Source organism: Triturus cristatus, chromosome 4_2, assembly GCF_964204655.1.
Source record: "Triturus cristatus chromosome 4_2, aTriCri1.1, whole genome shotgun sequence".
Taxonomy (NCBI): domain Eukaryota; kingdom Metazoa; phylum Chordata; class Amphibia; order Caudata; family Salamandridae; genus Triturus; species Triturus cristatus.
The window spans coordinates 925,736,028-925,756,206 of NC_140586.1; the positions used below are offsets into that span (position 1 = coordinate 925,736,028).

At 47.7% G+C, this 20,179-nt stretch overlaps 1 protein-coding gene across 1 annotated transcript in view; it reads right to left on the reverse strand.

Annotated features, from left to right (window-relative positions):
• CFAP57 (cilia and flagella associated protein 57) overlaps positions 1-20,179 on the reverse strand; it is a 355,646-nt gene that overhangs the window by 51,968 nt on the left and 283,499 nt on the right. The window contains exon 19 of the mRNA XM_085602986.1: positions 17,028-17,144. Within this exon, the coding sequence (XP_085459112.1) occupies positions 17,028-17,144 (117 nt within the window). The remainder of the gene's footprint in view (positions 1-17,027; positions 17,145-20,179) is intronic.

Sequence of the window (20,179 nt, forward strand, 5' to 3'; positions counted from 1 at the left end):
CCTAGGCCTAGGGAATCGCTGGGGCTACACTACACTAGCGTTAGTTAGGGAGTGGGAGGCCCACGGGATTCGTGTGCAGAGTGGAAACACTCACGCGTAATGCGTAAAAGTCAATAGCAATGTTACAGTTTAGAACTAGATAGATTTAGGACACTTCCGGAGTAGCTAGGAAGTTGAGACTTGAAAACTAGACACTAGGATAGTCACTATCCTGATGAGCACCGGAGTACCCAAGTTACCTAGCCCACAGGCTGCGGGTGCATAGGGGTGAAGATGCGTCGTTTTCGTCGTCGACTCCTATGGATGCCTGAAGAAAGATGCTGACAGGCAGTCAGGGGAGAGTGTCCGGTGGATCCCAAGGCTGGGATCACGAAGAGAAGAAACCTGCAAGCAGAAGGGACAGAGTCAAGGTCACTAGCCAGTGACCACGTGGAACCAGGAAGGAACCAGGCGATGTCGTGAAGAGTTGCAGGTGAAGGTGAAGCTTGTCGCTGGAGCCAGGAGGACCAGGAAGCGTCGAGGACGACCAGGACCAGGAGGCGAGCTGTCCCACGAAGGCTCTTGCTGTCGGCGGCGTCGAAGTTGGACTAGGACTCACCAAGCCTTGGCAAGCGGAACCCACGAAGAACAAGGGACTTGCTTCTGGTGCAGACCAGGAAGGTCTGGGGTGCTTCTTCTTTGCAGAGAAGCGGGAGCCAGTCTGGAGGAGCCAAACCAGCGCAGAAGATTTTAGGGAGCGTCGTCACAAAGGCCACTAGCCAGCGGGCAAGCAACCGGACAGACGCGGCAAGCAGGAAAATGCTGAAGGGCCCCACGCAGGACTCGTGGAGTGTGGGGGGCTGGTCTTCGGTGCAGATGGTGCTTGGGGTTGGGGCTTCTCAATCCCCGGTGCACAACTTCGAGGGTACCTCAGAAGCTGCGCTGTAAGTTACTAGCCACTTTTCCCAGGTAGCCGGTCCCACGTCGCTCGTCGCCTCCACGGATCTCAGCTCTGCTGCAGATGTGGATGAGGGTCGGAGAAGTCTGGAAATCAAGGCTCTGGTCGGGCTCTGCAGTCGGTTCCTCGTCGAACGTTTCACAAAGCAAAGGGTAGTCACTTGATGGTGCCTGTTTGCACAGGGTAGCCACTCCTTGGCTACAAGGGAGATTCTTCAGTCTTCTTCTTTCGTCGAATGTCGAAGGTCCAGAGTTTCTGTTCAGTTTTGCAGGTTCAGGATAATCTAAAGTCTTGAGGCCCAACTCCCACTCTTATACTAATCTGGGGGGCTGGGATACCTGCTAGGTCACGCCTTATGGGTGGGACCTGGGAGGGGGTGGTTACACCCACTTCCCTTTGTCCAGTTTCGCGCCAGAGCTGGGGCTGGAGTGCCCCAGCGCCGGTTTGAACTGGACTATGCAAGGAACACCTTGTGTGCCCCAGGCATGTCTCATTCCTTTCAGCCCACCCTGCCCCAATACACTAAAGGCTGTCTGGGGAGGTGCTAGCACCTCCCCAAGCAGGAAACCTATTGTCCAGGCCTCCCTGGCTGGGATCACTCCCAGCAGCAGGAGGTCAGACTTGTGTCTGTGGCAGCAGCATCCATTTTGTGAAGCTGAGGCTTTGGTTAGAGTTAAACAGCAAAGTAGGATTTTAACATGTCTCTCCCTCTAGAAGGGAGGAATAATATCCTCATCACCAGAAATGGTATGGGGGTATTATTCCAAAGTGTTAGACACCTTACACGACATGTTTTGATAAAGCCAAACCATAGTTACCATAACCGTTTAAGATTATAAGGCACTTTAAGAGTATATGGTAGGCTATATCATAGAACAGCTATAAGGACATGGTTCCGAAAGCTGCAGACAGGCTCAGCTCATGCTAGAGCACCATCTCACATGTTACCAAGCACTCTGCCTCCAGGATTGTTAAGGCCTGCCATAGGAGTGACTGATAGGTACACATGTGTCTATATATAAGGGTAGATATAGGCATACTATATCTAAGCAAGGGGTGATTACACGACCTTGCCCCAGCTGAGGGATCAGCCAGTTGTGTCTGATTGGAAGGCCAGACCAGGGGTGGCATAATACATGCTGCAGCCCCTGGGAGGCCTAGGGTACACCTATGCCCTGGGTACCTAGGGTACACTGTACAGGGTCCAATAAGGTGATCCTTACCAATTGTGTATGTACCTAGGGTACATGGAGTCCATTTTACAGAGAGAGCAGACAGCCTGAGACCCTGAATGGCAGGATCTCAGGCCAACTAAGTCGAAAAACCAGCTAGACACTAGGCAAAAAGTTGGGGGTAACCATAGTCAGATATCCACCTTCCTACACAACCCCCCCCCAAACGAAAGGAGATAAGGCTGGCCTTGACAAGGTAAGCCTCTATTGCCTGAGTGGCCATATAAGGAAGAACCAGCACTGGCATGGTTACCCCCTGTCTCATGGTCCACTAAGCAATCCCTCATCCTAAAGATATCATAGGGTCTCCACCATAGGGAATCTCTACCTTTGGTGTGTCTTTGCAAAGTAAAAGGCTGGTGTTGAGATGGAGTACTGAAGTGAGTGTCCTCAAAGTGAGGCCTCAGCTTCCTCCAATCATCCTCCACCATGGATGCCTTTCTTTCTCTAACTGAGTTGCACTGTGCTCTCAGGGTCAGCCTCTGGCTACCTAAAGCTGGAGGCTGGGTCCCTTTTGTGGGCTTACTGGAGGGACAGGTCAGGTTTGGGGCCCTAAGGTCCCATGTTTGCCTGTGCCCAACAGAATCCCTCTGGGGGAGGTCCCTAACTACCTGTGAAGGGGATCCCTCAGGAATGTTTTTACCCATCACCTGGCTAGGGCTACTAGCCAGGCAATCCTCATTCTTTTGATGGGGGGGTTCTTGTGGACAGGGGCCCTCTTGGGGTCCACTGACCTCCCTGACCTCTGCAGCCCTGGGCTGACTGAGGCAGGGTAGAGAGAGGCAGGCTACCTGCACCAGACTGGGTCCCACCTTGGAAGGGGCCACTGACATCAGAGGCTCTGCCAGGCCAGGCCTGGCTACCTCTGGGGCAGTTCCTTCACAAGGGGTGAGGTCAGATCCCTGAGGAGGCTGACCTTTTCCTAATGTCTGGGGAGAAGGAGACTTTTCTTCCTCCCCACTACTCTCTGTTTGTGTGGAGTGATCCATAGTTTCAGGCTTCACTACACCTATATCAGTCTGAGTGTGGGCTGAGACCATTACAGCCTTGCCAACCTTTTCAGGAAGGCACTCAGTTTGTGTTTGAGCTGTGACTGTCACAGCTCTGCCAATTTCTACAGGGAAGTCTGTCTGTGCCTGGGCTGTGGCTACCACTGCCCTTCCAACCTTTTCAGGGAGGAAAGCTACTTGGACAGGGGTTGTGACTGGCACAACCCCACTACCCTTTTTGGAAAGGCCTACCATTGTAGAATGGGTGTCTTGTTCAACTCCAGCCCAAGCTGAGAGTTCTAAGTCATTCCCCAGTAAGCAGTCCACAGGCAAGGTTGGAGACACTGCCACCCTTTTTGGGCCAGTGACACCTCCCCAGCTGAGACATACCTCTGCCATGGGATGACTGTTCTGTTTGCCATCAATGTTAGTTACCTGGTATGAGAAACCAGGCAAAAGCTGCTCAGAGGGAACTAGCCTATGGGCCACCATAGTGATGCTAGCTCCAGTGTCTCTGTAGGCCTCAGCTTTTCTACCATTGATGTAGGGTTCCTGTCTGTACCTACCCAAAGTGTTGGGACAGGCAGTGAAGTTGGCAAACCCCATGCCACCATCACAGACAAGAGTAGCTGCTGTAGGGGAGTTGGCTAAGCCAGAGTCCCCCTGTGTTCCCCAAGAAAACCCAACCAAATTTTTGGGGGCACTCCCACCACCTGGGGGATTACTGCTGACAGTAATAGGTGGTGTGACAGGAGTAGTTGGAGGAACAGTTTTGTTTTTAGCCTGTGGACAACTGCTGTCAGTTTTCCAATGCCCAGGTGTTTTACACACATGGCAGTAAGGCTTTTTAACTGTGGTAGAGGAGGGAGCTTGGGACCCACCACCCTGTGTGGAGTTTTGGGGCCCTGAGGAAGATTTCTCTTTTGCTTTATCCCCACCCTTCTCTTGAGGCTTGGTGGTATCTTTCTTTTGGTCACCACCCTGATTTTTAGGCCTAATCCTGGTCCTGACCCATTTATCTGCCCTCTTTCCCAATTCTTGGGGAGAGGTCAAATCTGAGTCTACCAGGTGTTGATGGAGAAGCTGGTTCTGACAATTACTAAGGATCTGCTCCCTCATAATCAAGTTGTACAATCCTGTATAGTCCTGCACCTTGCTGCCAGTTAACCAACCTTCCAAAGCCTTAGTGGCACAATCCACAAAATCAGACCAGTCCTGTGTCTGTGTCTTCTGGGTGTCTCTGAACAACAACCTATATTGCTCAGTGGTTAAGCCAAACCCATCTATCAGAGCACTCTTCAGGACTTTGTAATTGTTTGCATCCTCATCACTGACTGTGAGGAGCTTGTCTCTACCTTTGTCAGAAAAGGAGAGCCACAAGATAGCTGCCCACTGACTTTGGGGTACCTGCTGTACTTTGCAGGCCCTCTCCAAAGCAGTCATCCATTTGTGGATGTCATCCCCATTCTGATATGGGGGGACTATCTTGCTTAGGTTTCTATGGTCATAAGACCTATCCCTATCTCTAGGAATGTTGCTGCCACCAGTGGGTTCTGACCCACACAATTTTTGCTCTCTAGCCAGAGCAAGCTTCTCCTTGGCAAGGGCAATTTCTTCCCTCTGAATCCTCAGATTAGCTTCCCTCATTCTGGCTTTATGCTCCTTTCTCTCAGGTGAAGTCATTCCCCTGTGAGAGGAAGCATTAGAGATGCTAGAAACATGGGAGTGGATGGATTCCCTTGAAGGGGATCTGTCCCTCCTGCTTCTCTGTGAATGCCTACTTGTGGGTCTGTATGGGGGGACCCCATGCAAACTCCCATGTAAACTTAAGTTAGCCTGGCTAAGTCTTCCTGCTTGGCCCTGGCTGTCTACCTCTTCCTCTGAAGTCCCATCTGACTCATCTGTGGTGGGTAGACCCCCATCTACAGCTATGGCACCATCCCTGGCAGCTCTTTCAGCATCATAGGCCTCCAGGAGCTCCACTAGCTGTCTAAGGGTAGGGTTTGCACCCTGTTTTATTCCTCTGGAGGTACACAATTGTCTCATCTCCTGGAATGTTAAGGTATCATACCTAGAGGGGGTCTTCTGCAGACCTGCCCCTCCTGAGAGAGCATCTACTTGATCTTCTCCCAGAGGCATGATCTAGTGAGGGTGTGGTGTGTGCACCTACCTACACTAGTTGTTTCTACTAAACCTTTCTAGTAGTTGTAGTCAGGGTGTGTTATTCCCTTCAACCTACAACTACAAAGTCCAGTAGGACTTAAGTATAATAATCTATGTTATATGTACCTAGACAATATCTGTGTGATCTTTCAATTTAGTATCTCAAGATTACAATGGTATTACAACAGCAAGCTCAGATCCCAACCGCTGCTCACCAATGTGAGAAGTTGGCCTGATGTATGATGTCACTAGTTATAGTGTACACCTTATATCAGTCCAAATACCCTTATGGTGATTGGTTGTAAAGTCAACCTTATAGACCAGCTATCCTAGTGGTAGCATGGACAAGAGCAGTCTTAGGCTAAACTCTGAATGGCATGTGAAGCCAGCTGTGATACCATATATAATCCCTTGAATACCAAATGAAAGGACACCACAACAGATATATATATAAAATAAAGTGTATTTATTCTAAGCAAACCCTCAGCACTCTTTATGAGTTTAGAGGTAAGTACAACACAGTCTTATTAATGCATACAGTAAGTCACACAGGTAAGTAATACAGTTAGGCCCTAGGGGCCACGCAAACCATATACTAACTAAGTGGTATAAGAACCACTGTCACGGAAATAGAATAGGCCTAGGCCTAGGGAATCGCTGGGGCTACACTACACTAGCGTTAGTTAGGGAGTGGGAGGCCCACGGGATTCGTGTGCAGAGTGGAAACACTCACGCGTAATGCGTAAAAGTCAATAGCAATGTTACAGTTTAGAACTAGATAGATTTAGGACACTTCCGGAGTAGCTAGGAAGTTGAGACTTGAAAACTAGACACTAGGATAGTCACTATCCTGATGAGCACCGGAGTACCCAAGTTACCTAGCCCACAGGCTGCGGGTGCATAGGGGTGAAGATGCGTCGTTTTCGTCGTCGACTCCTATGGATGCCTGAAGAAAGATGCTGACAGGCAGTCAGGGGAGAGTGTCCGGTGGATCCCAAGGCTGGGATCACGAAGAGAAGAAACCTGCAAGCAGAAGGGACAGAGTCAAGGTCACTAGCCAGTGACCACGTGGAACCAGGAAGGAACCAGGCGATGTCGTGAAGAGTTGCAGGTGAAGGTGAAGCTTGTCGCTGGAGCCAGGAGGACCAGGAAGCGTCGAGGACGACCAGGACCAGGAGGCGAGCTGTCCCACGAAGGCTCTTGCTGTCGGCGGCGTCGAAGTTGGACTAGGACTCACCAAGCCTTGGCAAGCGGAACCCACGAAGAACAAGGGACTTGCTTCTGGTGCAGACCAGGAAGGTCTGGGGTGCTTCTTCTTTGCAGAGAAGCGGGAGCCAGTCTGGAGGAGCCAAACCAGCGCAGAAGATTTTAGGGAGCGTCGTCACAAAGGCCACTAGCCAGCGGGCAAGCAACCGGACAGACGCGGCAAGCAGGAAAATGCTGAAGGGCCCCACGCAGGACTCGTGGAGTGTGGGGGGCTGGTCTTCGGTGCAGATGGTGCTTGGGGTTGGGGCTTCTCAATCCCCGGTGCACAACTTCGAGGGTACCTCAGAAGCTGCGCTGTAAGTTACTAGCCACTTTTCCCAGGTAGCCGGTCCCACGTCGCTCGTCGCCTCCACGGATCTCAGCTCTGCTGCAGATGTGGATGAGGGTCGGAGAAGTCTGGAAATCAAGGCTCTGGTCGGGCTCTGCAGTCGGTTCCTCGTCGAACGTTTCACAAAGCAAAGGGTAGTCACTTGATGGTGCCTGTTTGCACAGGGTAGCCACTCCTTGGCTACAAGGGAGATTCTTCAGTCTTCTTCTTTCGTCGAATGTCGAAGGTCCAGAGTTTCTGTTCAGTTTTGCAGGTTCAGGATAATCTAAAGTCTTGAGGCCCAACTCCCACTCTTATACTAATCTGGGGGGCTGGGATACCTGCTAGGTCACGCCTTATGGGTGGGACCTGGGAGGGGGTGGTTACACCCACTTCCCTTTGTCCAGTTTCGCGCCAGAGCTGGGGCTGGAGTGCCCCAGCGCCGGTTTGAACTGGACTATGCAAGGAACACCTTGTGTGCCCCAGGCATGTCTCATTCCTTTCAGCCCACCCTGCCCCAATACACTAAAGGCTGTCTGGGGAGGTGCTAGCACCTCCCCAAGCAGGAAACCTATTGTCCAGGCCTCCCTGGCTGGGATCACTCCCAGCAGCAGGAGGTCAGACTTGTGTCTGTGGCAGCAGCATCCATTTTGTGAAGCTGAGGCTTTGGTTAGAGTTAAACAGCAAAGTAGGATTTTAACATGTCTCTCCCTCTAGAAGGGAGGAATAATATCCTCATCACCAGAAATGGTATGGGGGTATTATTCCAAAGTGTTAGACACCTTACACGACATGTTTTGATAAAGCCAAACCATAGTTACCATAACCGTTTAAGATTATAAGGCACTTTAAGAGTATATGGTAGGCTATATCATAGAACAGCTATAAGGACATGGTTCCGAAAGCTGCAGACAGGCTCAGCTCATGCTAGAGCACCATCTCACATGTTACCAAGCACTCTGCCTCCAGGATTGTTAAGGCCTGCCATAGGAGTGACTGATAGGTACACATGTGTCTATATATAAGGGTAGATATAGGCATACTATATCTAAGCAAGGGGTGATTACACGACCTTGCCCCAGCTGAGGGATCAGCCAGTTGTGTCTGATTGGAAGGCCAGACCAGGGGTGGCATAATACATGCTGCAGCCCCTGGGAGGCCTAGGGTACACCTATGCCCTGGGTACCTAGGGTACACTGTACAGGGTCCAATAAGGTGATCCTTACCAATTGTGTATGTACCTAGGGTACATGGAGTCCATTTTACAGAGAGAGCAGACAGCCTGAGACCCTGAATGGCAGGATCTCAGGCCAACTAAGTCGAAAAACCAGCTAGACACTAGGCAAAAAGTTGGGGGTAACCATAGTCAGATATCCACCTTCCTACAGTAAGGATCCCAAATTTAACGAGAACTGACTCCACGGGGAGGAGGTGGGAATGCATGTGAATCTATGAAACATACCAAAACTGGATATCCGTAGTTACAGGTAAGTAACTTATTTTCTCATTCAGTATTGGGGTATCTTTTATAGATTCACATGCCTGAATCAGAATAGCTAGCAGTACCATGAAACTGTACCGTCGTTAGCGGACGGTGGGAGACATGTCACTTTAAACTCCCAATGCTATAGACATATACTAGAAACATTTCCAATAATCATTTAAAATCTTGCATAAAATGTGTGTACTCAAAGTTCCAGCAGAATAAAATGCTAAAACCACCACTGTTGAGGTAAATCTTTCAATATACACGAGCATTCATATGTATTAAAAAAAAGTAAAATACAGCTATATATTAATTTGACTTTACATTTCCAGACATACGCAATACCTTTTTAGAATAAAGAAAAACTCCTCTTATCTCAAACAGGATATTATTTGAAGAGATAATGCAGTGCCGCTTGGCCCACCGCTGCATCCTCTCGTTGCATAGATTGCAGACAGTAATGCTTCGTAAAAGTGTGGACATTCTTCCATGTCGCAGCATGGCATATCTTGTCTAATGTCACTCCGGCAAACAAAGCTGCCGAAGCATAAACTGTTCTTGCAGAGTGTGCTTTAGTTCTTGCTCTCAGAGGCATGTGAGCCTTTTCGTTACAGAATTGGATCGCGGATGTGACCCATCTGGCGATCGTAGCCTTCGTTACAGCCGTTCATTGTTTTCCTTGTCCGTAAGCGACCAGGAGCTGATCTGTTTTTCTTAGCTCCTTCGTCTTGTGTAGGTAGAATTTCAAGCATCACTTGATATCCAACGTACACAATGCCCGTTGTGCTGGGCTAGATGGGTTTGGAAAGAAAGATAGCAATATCACCGGCTCGTTGAGGTGAAACTGTTTTGGTACCTTCGGAATAAACATCTGGTTCGTCCATAGAGTTACATAGTTTTCAGTGAAATGTAGAAAAGGTTCCTTGACTGTAAAGGCTTGTATTTTGCTCACCCTCCTTGCAGAAGTAAGAGCTAGTAAGAGGGATACCTTCCATGTGAGAAATTTAAGCTCTGCCCAGTTCAAACGGTTGTCTCATCAACTGCACCAAGACCACATTGAGCTTCCATTCTGGAGGAGGCGCACGCACCGTGGGAAATGCACGGAAAAGACCTCTCATGAACTGCTTTATAAGACTAGATGCACAGAGAGAAGGAGCTTTAGGAGATTTCCTATAACGGGAAATTGAAGCCAGGTGAACCTTCACCGAAGAGAGAGTGAGACCTGATTTAGCCAGAGAGAGGAGGTACATCAAAATCTGTTCAGCAGGAGCTTGCAGTAGGTGAACGTTATTTCTTTCGAACCAGAAACAGAGTTGTCTCCATTTCAAACAATATGTTTTGATAGTGCTTTCAGCACAGGATTTAGCGATGATTTTTCGACATTCTTGCAGTATATTTAGGTTAGTAAATTCTAGGAATTCAGGAGCCATGCATGCAAATGAAGAGAGTGTGGGTCTGGATGATTCACTTGTCCCTTGATCTTTGATAACATCGTTGAGGATGGCTGTAGACAAATGGGCTTCGACTCCTACAGCAGGAGCAGTTCTGGGAACCAGTATTGCCTGGGCCAAAGTGGCGCTATCAGGATCAGACGACAGCCTTTCCGATTTTTTCTTGGTTAGCACCCTGTGAATTAATGGAATGGGGAAAACCGTAGGCATAGATCCCTGACCATTGCATTAAAAGGGCATTCCCCCTTTACCCTGGTAGAAGGAATCTGCTGGCATAGTACTGGCATTTGGCGTTCTCCGTTGCGAAGAGGTCCAACGCTGGTTTCCCCCATTTCCGAAATACCTTGTCCAGCTGGGATTGTTCTAGCTCCCACTTGTGACAACTGGACTGAATCTATCTAATGTGTTTGCTAGGGTATTGTGCAGACCTCTGACATGCTCAGCCTTTAACAAGATGCCATGGTGTGTTGTCCATTCCCATAATTCTTGCGCTTCTTAAGATAGCGTAATGGATCTTGTTCCTCCTTGCTTGTTGACATAGTACATGCTGGTCGTATTGTCCGTATGAACCTGCTATTCTTGGCAGGAAAGCTTGAAGAGATAGGAATATGGCTTTGAGCTCTAAGCTGTTGATTTGCTGCTTTCTCTGCGTCGAAGACCATTTTCCCCGAATTTGCAAATCCTGTAGAAGACATCTCCAGCCCTCCATAGAGGGGTCCATTATTAGAATGAAATCTGGGGTGCTCTGTAGGAAAGTCAGGCCCTGAACGAGATTTGTTGCCTGAAACCAGCACTGCAGTGTTTTCACCATCTGTGCTGTGATTCAAATTACATCTTCGAAGGATCCCAAAGCTTGTTGTCACTGTTTCTGAAGTTCCTCCTGAAGAGGCCTCATCTTCAGTCTGGCTAGAGGTACCAGATTTAACGATGAAGAGCACATCCTCAGGAGCGATTTGTACATTCGCTCAGAAACTGATCCTTTTTTTGATATGGTCTTTGCAGGCATTTGCAGACGTATCCTTGTTTCCTGAGACAAGAACACTTTGCATTGAATGGTGTCTATGGACGCTCCCAGGAAAGATATTACTTGAGTTGGATGCAAAAATGATTTTTCACTATTTAGGTTCTGTCCCAACGTATTGAACAAACGGAGGCAAGCTTTCATTGCTCGATTGGCCTCCTGCACTGTTGCTGCTTTAAGCAGCCAATCGTCGAGGTACGGGAATACTTGAAACCCCTGAGACCGCAGGGTCGCCGCTACTGGCGCCAGGCCGATGTGAAAATCCGTGGTGCTGATTTGAGGCCAAACAAGAGCACTTTGAATTGATAGTGGGTACCAGCCACCGTGAATCTTCGGAATTTCCAGTGTTTCGGATGGATTGGGATATGAAAATATGAGTCTTTTCATGTCGAGTGAAGTCATGAAATCTCCTTTGATTAAGCAACCCAGGATATCGGGGAGTGTTCCCATCCTGAACGTCTGCTTTTTGAGATTCCTTAGGTCCAAAATCGGTCTCTATTCTCCCGATTTCTTTTTTATTAGAAAGAAACGAGAATAAAAACCTTTTCCTTTCCGAGCGAATAGTACTTCTTCTATTGCTTCTTTGAGAAGCATGGCCAAGACTTCCTTTCTTAATAAGTGAAGACGAGGGGGAGGGAGACCCCTGGGTGGAGTGGTTGGCGGCCAATGAAGGAACTCTAGAGTGTGACCAATGGTTACTAGGTCCATCACCTAGCGATCTGATGTTATTTGGTGCCACTTTTGTACATAACTGGAAATTGTTGCACCTATAAGCAGGGAAGGAAGATGGGCTGGTACCCTGACGTGCTCATTGCTTTCTGCCCGAGTCACAACCTTGCATTCAGCTCACTTGCTGCCTCCCAGGTGAGAGAAACCAGCTGTAGATGGTTGACGATAAGATGGAGGGTTATAAGATTGCAGATATTGAGAATGATATGGCTGATATTATTGAGCCCTCTGGTATCCTCCTTTGTAAGTGGCAAATCCTCACCCTCTAGCATCTCTGAATGGTACGCTTCTGTACTGCACAGCACCCAAAGACTTTGCAATGTCTGTATCATTTTTGATTGCCAATAGAGCCTCATCAATGTGTTTTCCAAAGAGTGACTCACCGTCGAAAGCCATATCAAGAACCTTTGCTTGTACTTCAGGTCTAAAGGTGTTTGCTTTTAGCCATTCTGGATGTCAAAGTGCAGCCGTTACTGCTAAAACCGGTATTTGTCACGTTGAGGGCACAGTCAATTGTCTCTGAAGCTGCACGCTTACCCTCCAGCAGTATCTTGCGTGCCTCTTGTCTGTGTCGCTCCGGGATGAGGTCTATTAGTCCCGCCATGTCGGATCACATCTGGCGGTCATTGCGGCCGATAATGGCTAGAGCATTTGCTGCTCCGATTGTCACAGCTAATTTATAATGAGCACCCTCCCACTTGACCTTAAATACTTTAATACTTGTTAATATATAGCATAGCAGCGGGCCATTGACTCATAATTTCTCCACACAAAGATATAGGTTTCATAAAAAACTTTTTTTTATAATTATTTCATTTCATTATTCACTTATTTAAAAGCAATCACATAACAATCTTAGCTTATATTGTCACATTATTTTTTAACACTGTTATTTCTTTACAATGTATCAATGAGTTTCAATAGTACATTTTCTTATAAAGATCATAATCTGTGGAAAAAACTCATGATCTGTACACAAAGTCTTTAGGTCTTTTCCTCAAGAAACTAACATAAATTTTACTGAACAAAATTATCTACCCCACACTGACACCTCATTCACATATTCAACACTCATATCACTGACATATACTACACACATTCATACTCCCCAGTACAGCGTCGCATACACAGCTGTCCAGAGGTCAAGTGGGAGAGTGCTCATTATAAATTGGTTTATTTCCCCCTCACTCCTAGACCAAATGAGTTCAGTTCTCTAGGGGGTGCTTTCTTCGGACTGATTGTCACAGCTGCCATTGAAGAAAATCTTTTCCCCAGAATGTCCATTCTATGCCCTTCCTTATCTGGGGGGGTAGTAATCGGGGTAGCCGGGTTCTTAGATCGCCTTTGCGCAGCCTGTGAGATAACCAAATATTGCTTAGGATGTCCAATAAGGCAAGTCATCCGGAGCCCTAGACTTACCTACATGAGGCAGCACTGGTGGTATGGACGCTGGTGTTTTCATAATCCTGATGCCCTCCTGCCATATATGGGCAATGATAGGTATGGAGCGTACCACTTTCCTTGTGTCTTCCTTGAAGTCTTATAGGAAACATTTGGTTTGCTTTACTGTAATAGACAAATGAAACCTGCTGGCTGTCCTCTGCATTAACAGAAAAATTACACAGAAGGGAGCCCCAGAAAAAATACAAAGGCAGGGGAAGAGACACGCAATACTAGCAAAACCCCACTGCCTGAAAAGAATTAGGAAAAAATGATAATCGTCACTGATACAAAACCAGAACAGCAAAGTCACATGCCCCCAAGATAGCAATACAGTGTGCTAAAGGCCAAGATGGCCACACATATGTCAAAATACTAACAAGCTTCACACATATTCTTTTGAAAATTATAATATCAAATGTATTGTATCAAATCTCAAGAAAGTCATAATATATATAGTTGATAAACCAATACATACTCATTCATTCGCACATACATAAGAATTATACATGTCCTACAGTCTCCGAATCCCATCTATTGGTCACTCCCCACACAAGGCTAAAGACAATGAAATAACTGTCTTAGACCACAATGAACAGTGTGGTAGAATGGTAATGCCATCAACACAATATCATTTCATTGGCTGAAGCAACATATTAACACAATTTGTTTAAACATTTCAATGAATGCCATAAATAGAAAATCTCAGGGGGAGACATAGATAATAGAGGACTCCAGTGCCGATGCGCGTTTCGGTGTACGACTCCAATGGTGGGTCTCACCTTCTTCAGGGCAAGGTATCATGTGATGACAAGTTGAGACAAAAAGGAGCGCTTAAGTGTACACAAAATCAATCCCACGCAATACAAATCCAGGTACATCCGGATATGAGGCGAAGTGAACAGATGTCCCGTATCGGGTGAAAATAGAGAGCAGACCCGCGGTAAAACACGAAAGAGGGTCTGCCACAAATGACCGCCTGTGTCAGCCAAACAGGTGAATTAGAGGACTTTATCCTGGCCCAAAGCATCCGGCATTCCAGGGTGCGGGAAGGGATATTTCTAGTGAGAGACGTCCTCACATGATACACCCTCCAATGAGGCAGTCGAACGAAGAAAGCATTTCCCGTACTGATACTCCGGAAACAGAACCACCGGGAGGCCGCAGGATAACCTCCCTCAGTGAGCCTCATATCCAGATGTACCTGTGCCTGTACCTCTGCGGTTGAGTGTGTCTTGGTCGATGGACCTCCAGTGGAAGAGTCCGTCGTCATAGGGATCTTCGTCGACGGCATTGTATTCGATAGAAGGGCGTCGACGGTCTTCGACGACGATGGAGCGCTCGTCGTCGAGATGGAGACTGGTAGAGAGAATAGGAGACTGGATCGCCGTCGTCATCATCGTTGCCGTCGACGATGGAGTTAACGATGTTACACAGATTGTCGTCGGCTATGGCTTTGTCAAAGTTTTCCTATTTACAGGATCAGAATAAGAGGCTCTAGGGCGATCTCTTTTCTTCCTGACAGGTGTAGAAGGCACAGATAATGCCAGTTCAGAGGCGTGTTTGGTAGTTTTCTCCTTACGTGAAGCCCTTTCCTGGGAAACCTTAAAATGTTTGCTTCCCTCACCTGAGGAACTGTCCTTGGATCTAGCCCTCTTGTGGGATGTTGAGGCTCTGTCCTCTTCTTCATCAGAAGAATGAGATTGCTATTTTGTGGTTTGGAGCCACAATAACAATCTTCCCTCTCTGTCCTTGAGGTCTTGTTAGAAGAAGATAAAGGCAATAAATACATTCCTTGTTTGGATCATCCACACGGACCCTTTTCTTCCCACAGGTTTTACAAGGGCGGAAAAGGCCTTTTTTGTCTGACATGATGTACAGATTTGCTGAACAGAAGAAATTGAGTAGCACTCAAGGAGACTCCCTTCCACTCGACGTGCAGTGAAAATCTGAGGAGAACTGGCCTCGACTGGGAGTGTTCTAGAGGGTGCTAACAGCTGATCGGCTGGATGCCAACATTTGGTCCTTTTTAAAAAAAGACATAGAAAGGCTACTGTTTAGATGACCTTGGGCCATTATAAGGTATGAAGGATTTGAGGCACTGCTTGAATATTTTACCGTGGGACTACCATCTCGACGACGGGGAATGATACAGGCATGTGAATCTATGAAAGATACTCCAATACTGGATAACTGCAAAGTATTTATCATTCATATAGTTTTGGTCTTGTTTTTTTACAAAATACTATACATATATATTTTCATATAATCCAGTGTGCAGTCTGTTTTTGTAGTATGTTCATTATGTTGCTGTGTGAGGGTGTGGTGCAAATGTTTACACATTGCCTCTGATAAGCCTGCCTGCTCTGTGCCAAGCTACCAGAGGTGAGCACAGGTTATCTTTGGTGTGTAACTTAGTTGCCCTGACTAGAGCGCTGGGTTCTGCCTGGCTTAGGTGCATACCCTAGCCAACCAAAAACCACAGTTCATTCTATCTATCTATCTCTCTATCTAACACTAATATATTGTGCGCAACATAAGAAATGCCCTACTATAATATATAGATGAGGTGGCAAAATTCCAGTAGACAAGCTGGAAGCAAAGCAGGGCATCATAGATGCAACAGCAGCAGATGTGTGCCCTGAAAATGACTTTGATGAGATAGACAGGAGCAAAGCGTCCAGTTTTTGTACCTTATTTTGTATGCTGCACAGGCGGAAGTTAGTATTCTTCAGTCGGAGCCCGAGACCGTAGGTGAATGGTGACACTTACTTTGTAAGCAAGAAACATCCTGGACATTTGAGGGATAGGTAAAGCAATGAGCTGGGTCTCTGACAGATGTATATTCTAGGAATAGTGATGGTTAATCAGAGATAGGTTTTCTAGGAACAGGGACAGTGACTGATCAAGCCAGTGGCCAGTCAGAAAAAGGCTTTCTAGGAATAGTGATGGGCATGTAAAGAAAACACTCTACTATGCCCCGGGGACAGAGGCCTCTAGTGCAAACCCCATGAGTAGAAATCCCGTTTACTCCTGCCACAGGGATAGTGATCCTCTACTGCGCCCACATGGACCATGGATAGAGCTACTCTCTACATTGTTGACCAGGGATAAACATCATCTCTACTACAACTTTATAGCCCACTGTAGCGGGTTATATATTGCCAATAAAGGCCCACTCTAGCATTAAAAGCCCGAGCCAGGGCAGGTCTTGAATGGCCGGTGTAGCCCGCTACAGTGGGCTTTAAAGCTATATTAGAACATTGGAATGTGAAGCGCTCCATTGAAGACAATAGAGTGGTTCAGGATCAATAATAGTTGGTGCAGGTTTTCGGCTCAATTCGAGTGTTTGTCCTTCTTTTTCGTCTTTTTTTAATTTAGAACTTTCTGCCTTCGGTGGGTGGAATGTTATAACAGCTTTATAGACCTACTGCCTAGGGCCATACCAGTTTTAAAAAATGCACTCTGCCTCATTGTAGGCCCTCGTCTGCAGCTTGGGCTTGTAACTTGGGTCCGGAGCGTTTAACAACTAGTATAACCGTTAGCAGCAGGCTATACTGTGACTTCTAGGGACAGAGGCCCTATCTGCTGTTATTCTCTCGTCCGTGCACTCTTTTAGGTGGTCTGCCTGATACAGTTCTTCTATAGTACAGCCCCCAGGGGGCAGCGGTTCTATCTGCTGTTATCCTCTCGTCAATATGTTATCTTAGATTATGTACCTCATGCAGTACATCTACACTGTAGCCCCCCGGGACAGGGGTCGCATCTACTGATATTCTCTCACTGATGTTCTCTCTTACATGGTCTACCTGACACCGCTCTTGGACACTGCGGCTCCCAGGGACAGAGATCCTCTCTACATTGCCACACCTCCAATCCCCATTGATAGACGCCTTCAGAACAATGGCCCCAACAGTCCAAAGGCATACGTTTCCCTTGTCGTCCAAAACATGATCTCTCTTTGAAGGCCTCCTGGCACGGCAGGTCACCTCAACGATGCTCTTACCTTCTGCATCTCCTTACGCATCTCGTTGTCAGTGGCCTTCAGCTTCTGCTTGAGCTCCATGATGTTCAGCTCAAGCTGTGTGTTCTGCTTATGGAAGCGCTCCAGCTCTGCCTCCATCTGCAAAGAGGAAAAGGAAGGGACGGAAGGCGGTTTAGTAAACAAGAGGATGCGGAATGATGAAGCATCGAGGCTCAACGGGTGCGAAGGGCGACTGGGTAAAACATATTTCAAGGGAGCAACGTAAGGGAAGAAGAGCAGCCATTCTTAGTAGGCACTGGAACTTACACTGCTTTGGGATCATGGACCTTCCGGTGTTACTGCTGCCATGGTGTACAGACAGACTGATTATGTGCCACTTCTTGCCTGATTAGGAGGGCTGCGGGACTTATATCGCCTTCGCTGCTGTCTCTTGTCTTATCACTGCAAAGTTCAACTAAGATTGGAGCAACTCGACTCCCCACTGGCATTTTCCATTTCAGACAAGTCGTTTCCATTCTTTTGGACAAAGTCAGCCACGTTTCTGACCAGTATATGTTACTACTTTAAGCCAGGTCCACCACCTCGAGAAGGTACATTTTACGCGGAAATTATGGACATTACTAGCACTGCAACCTCATTACATTGATCCCAAATCTGCACCGAGCCTTTTAAAATTCAACTAAACTCTACTTCATTAAAGTTATTGAACTAACCATTTTAAAATTTAGAACTTACAATATATACTATTAATAAATTATGTATTGAAACTTGTAAAATGTATATATTTATGGTTTATTAAACCAAATAAACATTATTCGTGAATTAACCATAACATAACCCTGATTTTAACACAAGCCTGAAACCAAATTAATTTACGTTATGTGAAATTACTAACCTCACTTGAAACCTAATGACAACCTTAACTTTAGGCTTCAATTATTTTAATATGGAGGGACATTGGTAAAAACCTGTGATGCTGACCCTATGGCAAATGGAAGCATCTTTAGCTGATCACTGTACAAGCGATATCAATCACAGCTTCACTACTACTTTTTCAAATAAATGGACCCAACAAAAAAATGATCAAATATGTGATTTGTAAACCTTTGCAAATATTGGGTGAATACTGAACTATCAGCTGTTGCACTTCTCAACGCCAGTGACTGAGGCTTCTTGAATACATAAATCCAGACAAAGAGGGTTATTCTGAGTTGGACTGATGCAGGTCATTTGCCAAAAAGGTATCCACTCTCAATAAGGCGGTGGCACGGGATCTATTGGCCGATCATGCATTTTCTAGAGCGGGGGTGGGGCCCACAGTAGACTATACATTCTCTGAAGTGAGTGGCACAGTATCCCTGGGCAGGTCATACATGCTGTAGTGTGGGTGACACAGGATCCCTGGGCAGGTCATACATGCTATAGTGTGGGTGGCACAGGATCACTGAGCAGGTCATACATGCTCCAGTGTGGGTGGCACATGATCCCTGAGCAGGTCATACATGCTCTAGTGTGGGTAGCACAAGATCCCTGGGCAGGTAATGCATGCCCTAGTGTGGGGGGCACAGGATCCCTGGGCAGGACATACATGCTCTAGTGTGGGTGACACAGGATCCCTGGGCAGGTCATACATGCTATAGTGTGGGTGGCACAGGATCACTGAGCAGGTCATACATGCTCCAGTGTGGGTGGCACATGATCCCTGAGCAGGTCATACATGCTCTAGTGTGGGTAGCACAAGATCCCTGGGCAGGTAATGCATGCCCTAGTGTGGGGGGCACAGGATCCCTGGGCAGGACATATATGCTCTAGTGTGGGTGGCAGAGGATTCCTGGGCAGGTCATGCATGCTTTAGTGTGGGTGGCACAGGGTCCCTGGGCACGTAATACATGCTCTAGTGTGGGTGGCAGAGGATCCATGGGCAGATAATGCATGCTCTAGTGTGGGTTGCACAGGATCCCTGAGCAGGTCATACATTCTCTAGTGTGGGTGGCACAGTATCCCTGGGCAGTTCATGCATTCTCTAGTGTGGGTGGCACGGGATCCCTGTGCAGCTCATACATGCTCTAGAGTGGGTGGCACAGGATCCCTGGGCTGGTCATACATGCTCTAGTGTGGGTGGCACAGTATCCCTGAGCAGGTCATACATGCTCTAGTGTGGGTGGCACAGGATCCCTGGGCAGGTCATACATGCTATAGTGTGGGTGGCACAGGATCCCTGGACAGGTCGTACATGCTCCAGTGTGGGTGGCACAGGATCCCTGAGCAGGTCAGACATGCTCTGGTGTGGGTGGCACAGGATCTCTGAGAAGGTCATACATGTTCTGGTGCGGGGGGCACAGGATCCCTGGGCAGGTAATGCTTGCTCTAGAGTGGGTGGCACAGGATACCTGGGCAGGCAATGAATGCTCTAGCGTGGGTGGCCCAGCATCCCTGAGCTGGTCATACATGCTCTAGTGTGGGTGGCACAGGATCCCTAGGCAGGTCATACATGCTCTGGTGTGGGTGGCACAAGATCCCTTGGCAGGTCATGCATGCTCTAGTGTGGGTGGCACAGGATCCCTAGGCAGGTCATACATGCTCTAGTGTGGGTGGCACAGGATCCCTAGGCAGGTCGTACATGCTCTAGTGTGGGTGGCACAGGATCCCTAAGCAATTCATACATGCTCTAGTGTGGGTGGCACAGGATCCCTAAGCAATTCATACATGCTCTAATATCAGTGGCACAGGATACCTGGGCAGGTCATACATGCTCTTGTGTGGGTGGCACAGGATCCCTGGGCAGGTCATACATGCTCCAGTGTGAGTGGAAAAGGATCCCTGAGCAGGTCATACATTCGCTAGTGTGGGTGGCACAGGATCCCTGAGCAGGTCATGTATTCTCTAGTGTGGCTGGCACAGGATCCCTGGGCAGGCCATGCATGCTCTAGTGTGGGTGGCACAGGATCCCTTGGCAGGTAATGCATGCTCTAGTGTTGGTGGCACAGGATCCCTGGGCAGGTAATGCATGCTCTAGTGTGGATGGCATAAGATCCCTGAGCTGGTCATACATGCTCTAGTGTGGGTGGCACAGGATCCCTGGGCACGTAATGCATGCTCTAGTGTGGGTGGCTCAGGATCCCTGGGCAGGTCATACATGCTCTAGAGTGGATGGCAGAGGATCCCTGGTCAGG